Source organism: Geotrypetes seraphini, chromosome 17 (genome assembly GCF_902459505.1).
Source record: "Geotrypetes seraphini chromosome 17, aGeoSer1.1, whole genome shotgun sequence".
Lineage (NCBI taxonomy): Eukaryota > Metazoa > Chordata > Amphibia > Gymnophiona > Dermophiidae > Geotrypetes > Geotrypetes seraphini.
Window position 1 is genome coordinate 17680823 of NC_047100.1, and position 13919 is coordinate 17694741.

The 13919-nt window shown below is 42.0% G+C and overlaps 1 protein-coding gene across 2 annotated transcripts in view; it reads right to left on the reverse strand.

Moving 5' to 3' along the window:
- Window positions 1–10982, reverse strand: part of DNASE1L3 (deoxyribonuclease 1 like 3) — a 35323-nt gene extending 24341 nt beyond the window's left edge. Inside the window, exons 1-2 of one of the 2 annotated variants that reach the window (XM_033926720.1) lie at window positions 10890–10982; window positions 1989–2077 (exon numbers count right to left, since the gene is read on the reverse strand). In XM_033926720.1, the coding sequence (XP_033782611.1) occupies window positions 1989–2077; window positions 10890–10970 (170 nt within the window). In that variant the 5' untranslated portion in view covers window positions 10971–10982. Of the gene's footprint in view, window positions 1–1988; window positions 2078–10610; window positions 10792–10889 lie in introns of those variants that run through there. The other variant, XM_033926719.1, reaches the window with a different exon arrangement.
- Window positions 10983–13919: the final 2937 nt, after the last annotated feature.

Below are 13919 nucleotides of genomic sequence, written 5' to 3' on the forward strand. Positions count from 1 at the left end.
GCATACTGCATATAGTTGTTGCATCGTGTGTACATGTCTAGGAAAAGATGTCTGGATGTCTAGGGAAAGACGTCCAGAAATCCAGCAGAGAAAACGTCCATTCTCAAAACTGCAGGACATCTTATCTTTTTCTTTTGAGAATGACTTATCTAGAAACATAGAACATGACGGCAGAAAAGGGCCACGGCCCATCTAGTCTGCCCACCCTAATGGCCCACCCCCTAACTACCTCCATGAAGAGATCCCACATGCCAATCCCATCTTTTCTTAAAATCTGGCATGCTGCTGGCCTCAATTACCTGTTGTGGAAGATTATTCCAGCGGTCAACCACCCTTTCGGTGAAGAAATATTTTCTGGTGTCGCCATGAAATTTCCCACCCCTGATTTTCAACGGATGCCCTCTTGTTGCCGTGGGTCCTTTAAGGAAAAAGAGATCCTCTTCCACCTCGATACGGCCCGTGACATATTTGAACGTCTCGATCATGTCTCCCCTCTCTAGACATTTTGGTCCCTGGTACGTCTTATCTTTTTCTAATACAAAGACATCCACATGAAAAATGCACAAGAGCGTAGCATGTGGTACCCGACTAAAGGCTTCCCATCAGCTGATCGTGGTAGGAGAATTCCGATCAGCTGAGTCAGTTTTGCCACGATCAGCTAATGGCAAACTGTTCAGACAGGCTGGACAGTACTGATTTTTTAATAAGATCTTTGAGTGGTGAGAGGGGATCAGTGATCACTGGGGAGTAAAGGGGGTCATACCTTAATCCATCCAGTGGTCATCTTGTCAGTTTGGGCACCTTTTTGACCCTTATGCATGTTTGGAACCGGTCTAGCTCCATACATCTATGACTGTTTCCACAAAGGTTTGATTATTCCTGCAGAGCATTTAGGTCCTAAGCCCGCCCACATTACGCCTCTAACACTCTCCTTAATATTTAGAAGCACCGGAGACAAAACAACCAGAACGGTGTCTGGAACGTTAGTTTTGAAAATGCTCACTTGGACGTTTTGACTAGTAAGATGTCCAAGTGCCGGTTTATGCTTTCTTCTGAACGTCTATCTTTTTTGAAAATGAGCCTGATACTGTACTGTATGTGACACTGTTTTCCCTGGAGGGGACATGGATGCCTTAGTTGTGGGAAGATCATTCTTAGCAGGATAAACTTTGGGGAGGTTTATGAGTGAGATTGGTTGGGTGGGCTTTAGTAGGGGCTTTCCTATTTGTTTATGAAGTTCTTTTCTTATTGTGTATGTTGTGTATTTGTGTATGTTGTGTATTTTAATTGTAAACCACTTAGATTGCTTTTGTAATGAGGCGGTATATCAAGTTAAATACATTTGTAATCTATAATCTACATACTATGAACAGATTGTATTTGTATTTTAAAATCTATTGAAGGACCCGACATGGGCTATGTTTCGGCATATGTCTGCGTCAGGGGTTGTAGATACGGTGGTCAAGATCTTAACACTTTTTTCTTCAGTAATCAGCGTTTGATACAAACAAAATTGTAATAAGTCATTGGCACTGACACTAGTTTGCATCATACATTCATGGATTTCCATTGGAGTTTTCTTCTGCAGGAATAGGAATTTCATGATGGCTCGGAGTTCCACACTTGAAAATTTCACACTTTGCATTGACACGGTTCAATCAATGATCTGAAACAATATCAATATCAAAAAACATAGCATTATGATTCTGCAAAGTGGCCCTTTGCAAAATAAAATACCACGCCTTTCAACTACAATGGCAAAACAACGCTCAGAATTTAGTAAGTTGGATGGGTTGAGAATGTTTCAGCACCCTCTCGTAAACTGTTCGATTGTAATACACTCATTTCAGATTGGTTAAAATCTGGTTTGTGTGTGGATGCCACTGTGGGATCCTTGCCATCATTATAGAAACATGATTTTGCTGGAACATTAAAGCACGGAAGATGAATTCTAGTGCTCAAAGGTACTTGTGAAGGGCTAGTTTTACCTGTTGAGTTTGTTCATTAAGAAAGGAAAAACTCTGTTATTGGAGTCCTTTATTTCCATCAAGAGCATGATATCACAGCGGGAAATAACCTGTGGTAGAAAAAAAAAAAGCATCCACTGTCAGAAAAAATATGAAGATTTTTAAAATAAAACTACAGTATAATCAAAGCTGTAACCATGAACACCCCTGCACAGGATAAAGCACTTTAGGGTTCAATTTTTTTTTAATGTATCGACCATTTCAATTTCTCCATATGTTTATTTAAAGAAGCTTTGGGGAGGGGGGGGGGGGCTGCTTGCAATTTTCTCACCCTGTGCTGGGCTCAAAACCGCAGCAAAGTCAAGTGACCCAGACCAAGGAGAGACATACGTAGAGAAAACTCAGCTGGACTCGCATCCTCCGTCCAAGTCACACCATCCTTCCACAACTCGCGGGCAATCCAACTGGAAACGACCACCCCCTTCCGTCCCCCAGGTTCGAAGGAAGACTCTCTTCGAGACCACCTTCGAGGTCCAGGGCCCCAGAATCTGGAACAGCCTCCCTGGCGGTCTGCGACCAACGCCCACATACTTCCAATTCAGGAAAGCTTTGAAAACTTTGCTCTGACCCAATCCTGAAAACACTGCTCTTCACTGCTCCTATGCCATCTCCTGCATGATACTGATGTCTCTGTAGCATTTATTGTAAAATATATTTTATTGTGCTCAAGAAATGGTACAGAAGTACAAGACGACAAAAAATGAAGCTCACTTTTTAAATAGCACAAAACCCAACAAATAGGAACCACCCCAAAACACAAACCCCCACATGTTCCCCAACAGTAAATAGCAATAAGAACCAGCCAAAAAATGAAAAGGGAATCACCACACAAGAACAAGATAGACATAAAAGAAACACAAATCCTCTGTAGCATTTATAATATGATGTAAGCTGCAATGATTCCTAGCTGACATTTGCGGGATACAAGAGTTGATGTGGTACAGTATTTCAGGCCGGTCTTGGTAGATGCAGTGCTGACGTCACAGATCCTAACAGGGACTGTAAATAACACAGTGCACAGGGGATTTATTTGTTAAAATTTTACCCACTTGATTGCAGGAGCACCCTAAGCCAGGGACAATAGATTACAACATACAGAAAACAGAAAAGCAGGTGTGGCCTTAAGTGACCCTCCATGAACTGGGTTCCTTGGCAGCTCTAGAAATGTCTAATTCTCTCTGGCTGCGACTAGCTGAAAGGCACCACCCAGTGATCCTCTTGCACTGGTCTGGGATCAATTAGGATATGACTTGAAGATGAGAGAAAACAGTTGTCCTGTTTATTGCTTCTAATTTCTGTCTGACGATGCTATCCTACTGTCATGTTCTGGGTAAACAAATCACTTGCTTATTTTCTTGGCCTACCACTTTCCTCTCAGTACCCCCGCTGAGTCTCTTGCATTCTGCAGTCTAGAATATCAGCAGTCACTCTGGACCCTCATTCTGGAGTTCTTTCTTTTTACCTGAGCAGCAGAAATATATTTTTAAGGGTGTGTACGAGATCTGACAATTAGGTTTGAGAACTCATCCTAGAAAAAGTGCTACACACCTCATTCTCTGTCACTACGGTCACCTTCGGAGTACTCCCCTTTTTCTGGAATGCCCATCGGAGCAGTTGTTGTATAACCCTTGATGTCCTGAATGTCATCAAAATGTCTTCCTTTCAATATTTCCGTTATCTTTGGGTAAAGAAAAAAGTAATTGAACGCCAGATCAGGTGAGTAGGGAGGGTGTTCCACTGCAGTTATTTGTTTCCTGGCTAAAAACTCCCTCACAGACAGTGCTGTGTGAGCTGGTTCATTATCGTGATCCAAGAGCCATGAGTTGTTGGCAAAAGGTTTTCGTCTAACTCTTTCAAGCAGCCTTTTCCTCACTTCCAAATAGTAAACTTGCTTAACCGTTTGTCCAGTTGGTACAAATTCATAATGAACCATCCCTCTGATACCAAAAAAGGTTAGCAACATCATTTTGACTCTTGATTTGAACTGGGGGAACTTTTTGGTCGTGGAGAATTGGCCGACTTCCATTGACGCCTTGTTTCAGGGTTGTATCTCGACTGCTTTTAAGAAGCGATCCCCGTTCCTGAGGTTATATCCCCCCTTCCTCCCTTTTCTTTTAATTTTGCTTTTAATGATGTAATTATTGAACCCCCCTTCCCCTTTCTACCCTCAAGCTCATGTTTGTATTTGTAAATTGTCTTTTAATGTTCACTCTTCCCCCACCTACAAATATTTTTAGCATTGTAAACTGGCTAGATCAGGGGTGTCCAATGTCGGTCCTCGAGGGCCGCAGTCCAGTCGGGTTTTCAGGATTTCCCCAATGAATATGCATGAGATCTATTAGCATACAATGAAAGCAGTGCATGCAAATAGATCTCATGCATATTCATTGGGGAAATCCTGAAAACCCGACTGGACTGCGGCCCTCGAGGACCGACATTGGACACCCCTGGGCTAGATACTTGTCGATGGTCGGTATATTAAAAATAGTGAAACTTGAAACTTGTATTGGTACACCCAAGTTTCATCGCCAGTGATAACATCCCCTTGCCTCTCCAAAAGGTCTTGTAAACTTCGACTCTCCCTTGCTTTTGTTCATCTGTGAGCTCCTTCGGGACATTTTCGCACACACCTTTCTCGTGCCAAGATTTTCCTGTTTCTCTATCCATGCTTACTTGGTCTACTGTGCTTCTCACAGCCGATAATTTTGATGCGTAACTTGATGAATATTTGCAGTGTTTTCGTCAGTTTTGCTCATTACGGGCTGCACTGGCCTTTAGTCATCAGTGATGCTTTATCTCCTCTCAAAAAAAAACATTTAATCCGTTTGTACACTACTGTTTTTTTCATGGCGGCATCCCCATCAATTTGGACTAACATGTCCCCGATTTCACTTCCACTCTTGTCGAGTTTAACAAGACATGCAATGTTTGTTCATTCCTCTAATTCAAGCTCTGACGTTCTCGCAATGGCACACAAAAAACATTCGACAACAATAATGAATGCCACTCAGCAAGACACGGCCACACGTTGACATTTTTTATTTTGTCAATTTTCTATACCGTTCTCCCAGGGGAGCTCAGAACGGTTTACATGAATTTATTCAGGTACTCAAGCATTTTCCCTGTCTGTCCCAGTGGGTTCACAATCTTATCTAATGTACCTGGGGAAATAGGGGGATTAAGTGACTTGCCCAGGGTCACAAGGAGCAGCGTGGGTTTGAACCCACAACCTCAGGGTGCTGAGGCTGTAGCTTTAACCACTGCGCCACTGTAGAAATCAAAATGTAGTAGAAGTGAGCCAAGTATAGGACAGTGAAGCCATTGTGACATCACTGATGAGGTTGGCTCTTAGGCATTGGTGGACTGAGGCATTATGATGTCACAGTGCCAGTTCTGGTTATCAGAGGCAGAAACTTTTCACAGTACTTATTTATTCCGTTTTCTATACTTTTCATCCAGGGGAGCTCGGAACAGTTTACATGAATTTATTCAGGTGCTCAAGCATTTTGCCCTTCCTGTCCCAGTGGGCTCACAATCTTATCTAATGTACCTGGGGCAATGGGGGGATTAAGTGACTTGCCCAGGGTCACAAGGAGCAGCGTGGGTTTGAATCTACAACCTCAGGGTGCTGAGGCTGCAGCTTTAACCACTGGGCCACACCTTACCAAATTGTTTGTACAGTGCTGCCAACGTAAATGCACCGAGGTAAGTTCACAAACTTAATTGTCAGACCTTGTACGTCACAACTTCAAGGTCCTTTCTAGTTCATCAGGCAGACGTACTGTTCGCTTCAGAGCTTTTGGCACGAGACCCCAAGAAATGAGTTTGATTCTTTTTATTGATTTCTTTTTTTTTTTTTTTTTCCTTTCTTTATACTTTATTGATTTTTGTATACAATATAACAAAATATAGGAAAATAAACAATGTCATACATCATATAAATCTGATCAGGAAAAAATAAACTTCGATTCCAATCCACATTAACGGAGCCAAATACTACTACACTTCAATTGTAAAGAAAGTAAAACAAAATAGAGTATTTCCTGGCAGGCAAAAGAGGCCTCAATCAAATAAGTCACTTTTTATCTTCAACCAAATTAGTATCTGAAATTTTCTGCATAGGTTTATCTTTCATTCATTCATTTTCGATCCCGTTCTCCCCAACAACTTCAGAATGAGTTACAGGTTAATGTACATAATATACAGTCAACAGATTACAATTTGCCATAGTTACACTACAAGATTTTTCAATACAAGTTTTCATCCTAATTTGACATATACTGAGGATCTAGTACCAATATACATTTCTTAGCATAAACAAGTCCACTCCTGACTGCAGTACTTGAATTTTGTAAATTTTGCAGATTTCTGATTATTCGAAGAAACTTGTGCCAGGATGAAACTGCTGCATCTAACTAATGGATATATCTGAAGCAAAACCTCAGGGAATGCAATATGTAAGAAAGGACTTCTCTTTAGATAGGAAAAAAAAAAAGAAGAAAATCTGGATTTCGGATCAACATAGGAAATCAGAAGAAAACCATGAGTAAGTTTCTAATTTGAAAAATATTGATTTATTGCTACTGCTAAGCAAGAAACAAGGAAACTGTTAAGCGCAAGAGGGGCTCAGTGGCTGTGGAGTGTGTCAATATGCAGAAGACCCAGGTCTGATTCGTATCCCCTGATAAAAGGAAACCCAGTCACTATGTAACAGCAGCACCTGGTGGCTGAACTTGTTACTGCAAGGACAGGGATGAGTTGAAATGTGAAATGAAAGCTCCAGTAGGACTGGAAGCCCAAAGAAGCAGAAGGAAATTTAAAAACAAAGAGAAAAGAATAAGTGTAGGATGCAGGATCCATTTATACCTTTTCTCCAGACAAATATCACCCATGCATTAAGCCCTACGGCTTTAAACTGAAGTTCTGGTACAGAAGGAAGTTATAATCAGACCAGCGCTCCCCATTACATCTATATATCTATATAAAATCGGATGTATGGATGTATGTTCCAGCATAACTCTGAAACGCATGGACAGATTTCAACCAAACTTGGTATACATATTATTTCATTTCTGGGGGAAAATACTGTTGGGGGCGGGAAGGGGGTGACATTTAAAAATTTTTTGAAAACCACAGATATTAGTGTCTACCCCATAGTTTTCGGAACCCACTGAGATGAATACTCCTGATGCCGTTTAAGTCCAAGTTCAGCCCCATAGGGAGGGACATGTATAAATAATCAAAAACGACAGATATTAGTGTACAATCTGTAGTTTTTGAGCTCCCTGAAATTAATACTGACACTCCCAATGACGTTTAAGTCCAAGTTCATCCCCATACAGAGGGCCATTAGTGGTCTATGTTCTTGCTTCTAAGAATGAAGATGTTCACGAAATAATCTAATACCGAAAGATTGGGATAAATAAATGTCCGGGCAACGCCAGGTAATCAGCTAGTTGCAGTATAAGAATGCAACCTGAAGAAGTCAGAACAACAACAGGAAGAACCAACTATCCACAGGAGAAACTAGGCAAAGAAAACAGCGGAAACAAACCAGTGTGTTTTGATAAAGGCAGCGGAACGCTTTACCATTTGGGGAGGGCTCAAAGGCAGGATCCTGACTCCCCCACTTACCTTCCCCAGTTGCTGTAATTTTAAATCTTCTGGCAGCTGGCGCACAGTGTCGTCGAACAGGCCTGTCTTCATTCTGCAGCGGCACAGCTGGGAGGAGGTGGGTGGGGGGAGTATAGCCATAACTGACTCTTCTGACCACCAATTTCTGGGATGGTCGTGGCCCCTGTGGCCTTCCCTGTTCCGACGCCTATGGTAAAGTTTATTCCAAAACTCAACACAGGCCATGTTTTGGTCAAAGGTCCTACCGGTCGTGATAGATCAACTATTCAATGCACATCATAAAAATCATATACTGGTAGTCGCAGAGAGGATGAATTATGTACTCTACCAGTAATTGATATTTTTAAGTGCACTGAATATTTGATCTATCATATCCGAGACCCCCTGAGGCAGGCCTTTTGGCCAAAACAAGGCCTGTGTCAGGTTTTGGAATAAACTTTACCAATAAACATCGGTTTGACACAAAAAAGTCAGTCAGAGTCTAGAGAATGACATGGTGACAGAATTTCCGTAACCGCGGGAAACCATCCCGTTTCATTCTTTAATGTCTATTTCAACCTCAGTCCTTCTACGCCAGCATTCTTCAATGCAAGGCTTGAGGGTCAGTGGCTCTGCCCATTCATACTCTGATTCTTCTCTCTTTCTCTTTAAAGAATGACACGGAGATGGTCTCCTGCAGTCATCCGCGGGGACGGGAACAGTGATGAATTCTGTCAATACAACCAATCTTATTTGCAAGAGAAGCTTTTGAGCATCGGGCCCCAGAGAGCAAAAATCACAGCTTCCTACGCTGGTGCCGGCTCCATAATGTTTGCATCGGTAATCAAAACAAAAGTCCTCACAAGCTCTTTGATTACTGCACCAAAAATAGTTATCCACGGAGATGGTACCTGCTGTTTCTGGTCACAGTTTCTACCTGATTGTACTAAGCCAGACACGTTCTTCGTCGGCCAGCCCTCTCCCCATCCTCAGAGCTGCCTCTGCTGTATGATGCAGAACTAAGTAGGTACACTGTTGAGCAAAGCACCTAGTTTCATCGCTGGATAGGTTGATCAAAACTCAAAGCCCCAATTTCCACAAATGAAATTACCGACAACCTCTCAAACACAATGACAGAAATCGAAAAATGGACCACCACCTTCAAACTGAAATTAAACACAGCAAAAACAAAAGTCTTTTTGGCAAGCCCCATTGACAAAATTACGAGAACATCGCTAAAAATCAACAACCACGAATACCCAATATCCAATACCATAAAAATACTGGGTATCACTCTAGATACACATCTAACCATGGCTGACCACACAAACTTACTGGTGAAAAAATGTTTCTACACGCTGTGGAAGCTAAGGACCATAAAAATATACTTCGACCCAACATCCTTCAGGTTGCTGGTGCAATCGCTGATCCTATCCCTCCTTGCCTACTGTAACATAATCTACCTGGGTATCCCACAAAAAAACAGTAAAAAAATTGAGATTAGTACAAACCACCGCTGTTCGCTTAATCTTCGGACTGAGAAAAAAAGACCACATCAGCCCCTACTACAAAAAACTACACTGGTTACCAATAGAAGCGCGAATACTATTCAAATTTGCATGTATCTGTTTCAAACAAGTCTGGGGACTAGCACCTTCCTACCTGCAAACTCATTTCGTTCTGAACAACCAGAAACAAAAACATCTTTGCCTACCCAAAGATCTCAGGCTGCAGATACAAATCCTTCCTGGATAGAACCTTCATGTTCCAAGCGAATAGACAACAAGTCTGGTAGCAAAACTGCATAAATGAACCCAAATTGACTTACAATGCATTCTGAAAAGCAATAAAAACCGCCCTATTCGACAAATTCATTGACTAAAACAGACCACCCTTAAAGGGGACAGATTTAAAACGAATGCTAGGAAGTTTTTCTTTACCCGTATGGTGGACACTTGGAATGCACTTCCAGAGAGCGTAATAGGGCAGAGTATGGTATTGGGGTTCAAGAAAGGATTGGATAATTTCCTGCAGGAAAAGGGGATGGAGGGGTATAGATAAAGGATTACTGCACAGGTCCTGGACCTGTTGGGCCGCCGCGTGAGCGGTCTGCTGGGCACAATGGACCTCAGGTCTGACCCAGCAGAGGCATTGCTTATGTTCTTATGTTCTTAAACTAAACAAACCCCCCGTAAGCGCTATTCAATCTCCCAGGAAGCTCCAATTTTCATGTATTCTTTACCCATGGAACTTAAATTAGTATGTACCTTGTTTATGTAACTTTTCTATTTTAGGTTCCTTATCATTCGCTGACTGTCCAGCCTTTCTTCAATGTGAACCGGTATAGAAAAATAAAGTTATTATTATTATTATAAACACAGAAAGAGCTTTCATTCTTGATTTTCCTGTTCCCTCAGGGTCTAAAACGACTAACATTGGCATCAGCCAAAGCACTAACTGTGTATTGGTTAGTGTTTAAGGGGGAAAAAAAGACCTTAGGGACCTTCATTCAGGCAAATATGAAAAGTGCTTTTCATATTTGGCGCTGATTTTTTTTTGAGCGAAATTATTTTGCCTTTTGCATCTTAAATGTTATGCATGTTAAAAGTTAGTGGTCTATGTTGTTGGCGTTAAAAATTATAAACGGGTTTTTGACTGATCCACGACCTGCGTTATAAATCATTTTCAGCAGTTTCAATTGCCTGAATGAAGATCTCTGAGGTCTTTTTTCTCCTTAAACACTAACCAATATACAGTACAGTTAGTGCTTTGGTTGATGTCATTGTTGTTGTACCGTTGTTTTCAGCGTCGGCATTTTGCAGTTTGTTTCACATCTAAAACAACTAACACAGACTTCTTCCTTAGCCAAACAGTTCTATAAAGGAGGATGGCTGGGATATAAAACCTCCCTTCACCAGCTCAGAGGACTGCCTCACACTTGAAAGAAAGGTCTCAAAAGAAAATACCTACCTTTACAATAACATCGACGACCTTGGGCTTGGCTATTTTTGCTTCCCCAAAGGATTTGACATTGAAAGAACATATTTTTATAGCTATTGCTTCATTAAAATAGAGGAGAAAAAGAAAAGCAACATGCAGCATCTTGAACGGCTTAGGGGTAAGAAGACAATAAGCTGTTTATGTGTGCTCAGAGCAGCTGTTGTCAGGCACACTTCAAACCCAAAGTTTCCTGTTAATTACAAGCACTCATGTCACGAGCCACTGGGAAAATAAGCAGGAATTACCCACCCTCTTCTCTTTGCTTCGGTGTCGTGCAAATGGGAGAGAACTTCCCTTCACGAATGCCAAAAAACTGAAGTGAAACGCCATCGATGTGCTGATATTTTCTATCTAGCTGATGTCACATTAAAGCATATACATACAGTGGATTTTTTTTAGTTGTACTTGGATTGAGCTCACACCTTTTCAGCAGTAGTACAAAGCATTGCCCAGGAAAAGGATCTAGGTGTCAATGTGCGGCGGCGGCTAAGAAAGCAAATAGAATGCTAGGAATTATCAGGAATGGAATGGAAAACAAAGATGAAAACGTTACGATGCCCTTGTATCATTCTATGGTACAGCTGCAACTTGAATACCGTGTGCAGTTCTGGTCGCTGTATCTCAAAAAAGATATAGCGGAATTAGAAAAGGTACGGAGAAGGGCGACAAAAAATGATAAAAGGTTTGGGATGACTTCCCTATGAGGAAAGGCTAAAGCGGCTAGAGCTCTTCAACTTGGAGAAGAGACGGCTCGGGGTGATATGAAAGAGGTCTATAAAATATTGAGCGGAGTGGAAAGGGTAGATGTGAATCTCTTGTTCATTCTTTCCAAAAATACTAGGACTAGGGGGCATGTGATGAAGCTACTAAGTAATAGGTTTAAAACAAACCAGAGAAAATATTTAATCACACAATGTGTAATTGAACTCTGGAATTCGTTGCTGGAGAATGTGGTAAAATCAGTTAGCTTTGCAGGGTTTAAAAAAGGCTTGGATAATTTCTTAAAAGAGAAGTGCAAAGGCCATTATTGTGATGGCTTGGGGAAATCCACTGCTTATTCCTAGGAAAAGCAGCATAAAATCTGTTTTACAACTTGGGATCTAGTTAGCTACTTGGGACCTGGGTTGGTCAGTTTTGGAAGCAGGATCCTGGGCTTGATGGCCTGTCCCACTATAGCAATTCTTATGTTCTTACATTCAGACAGTAAAGTTAGAAAAATAACAGTTTTGCAAAATGTGGTTCTGAACTGAAGAAATGCAGAAGGACTGACTTCAATAGCGTGAGTAGTGGTGATCACAATAATACTGACTACTGGAGACTGAACAGCACAAGAATGCATAACATTGCACAACCTTAGAAAAAATGTTTAAATATTTAAATAATAAATACAAATCTCAGTGCTGGTTTGGAGAACTCTGCAGCATGGTAGCTGGAAATTTCCTTGGCTGGAAAGACAGTAATTTAAGCTCCAACTCAGGCCAGCAATAGAAATATGGCAGGAACATGTGTTTCTGGCAGTGGGAATATATTCTATTGTTACCATGTGGCTCCAGAAAAAGGCAGTAAAACCCGGATGTCTCGAACTGTCTTCCTTTTTCTGGAGCCATATGGTATACTGTGTTTTTCTCTTTGTGTAATGGAAACCTGCATCCTCAGCATCCGTGTCTCCTCCTCCTGCTTTGTTTCAAAACTAAGAGCACGGGCTGAGGAGAGAGAATAGCCATGGGGTTCAGGAGTGCAGGCCTCTACTGCCAGCTGAACTACGACCAGAGAGGGTTTATAACAGGGGTGTCAAAGTCCCTCCTCGAGGGCCACAATCCAGTCGGGTTTTCAGGATTTCCCCAATGAATATGCATGAGATCTATTGGCATACAATGAAAGCAGTGCAGGCAAATAGATCTCATGCGTAGTCATTGGGGGAAATCCTGAAAACCCGACTGGATTGCGGCCCTCGAGGAGGGACTTTGACACCCCTGGTTTATAATCTCAGTTTGTAGCTGGAGCAGTGAAGAGCAAACTGACATGCCCAAGATCGTGAGGATTTGATCTCTGGCATTCCTAGTTCTCCAAGCACTAGGCCATAGTAGCGTAGAAGATAATGGCAGAGAAAGGCCAGCTAAGTCTGTCAAAAGTATTCTATCCATGCTGCTAGACATAAATCCCAACTGAGAGTCGCAGCGACCACCAGCAAGATATCTTTCTGTCCAGAATAGCCTTCTCATATCTAGGGTTACTAGACTTCCGGATTTCTCCGGACATGTCCTCCTTTTGAGGACATGTCTGGGGATCCGGACAGCTTTTCAAAACCTGTCACTTTGTCAGGATTTTTGGAAAGCTTTCCTTCATGCAGGAGGGCATCCGCGCATGCGCTGGCCAACGAGAACAGGAAGCGGCGGGCGGGATTAGAGGCGGGGCTGGGGCAGGATTGGAGGTGGTTTCGGGACGTGACAGGACATAACCGGGGAGTGACGGGCGGGTCTAGGGGGTCCAGATTTTCCAGATGGAATATCTGCAGTGGAGCATATAAGAACATAAGAATTACTGTACTGGGACAGACCGAAGGTCCGTCCAAACCAGTATCCTCTTTCCAACAGTGGCCAGCCCAGGTCCCAAGAACCTAGCTAGATCCCAAGTAGTAAAACCGATATACCATCTCTATTTAGTTTTCCGCTCTGATATCCACCTTTCTCATTCCTAACCTCACAACTCTGTAATAGTCTAAACTTTTCGAAAAGAAATCAAAACCCTACTTTTCAAAAAATTTATCCAGATATCTTAACCCAAACTTTCCCCCTCCTCCTAGATAAATTCTCCCCCAAAACCTCCACTTAAATAATCTCTTCCTCCCCAAAACACCAACCAAGTATTCAGATCCCTGAAATGTAACGTAATCTTATTTGTACTCTAACTGTAATCTATTTGTTATATCACACAGTAACGTACAGTCAATGGGAATGGAAAAACTTCCATATACCGAAAGATTGAAGCAGTTGGGACTTTTCTCCCTGGAGAAGCGAAGACTTAGAGGAGACATGATAGAAACCTTCAAGATCCTGAAGGGCATAGAAAAAGTAGACAGGGACAGATTTTTCAAATTAAGGGGCGCCACAAGTACAAGGGGGCACTCGGAGAAATTGAAAGGGGACAGGTTTAGAACAAACGCTAGGAAGTTCTTTTTCACTCAGAGGGTGGTGGATACATGGAACGCGCTTCCAGAGGCTGTGGTAGACAAGAAAACATTAAATGGTTTCAAAGAAGGTTTGGATAGATTCCTAGAAG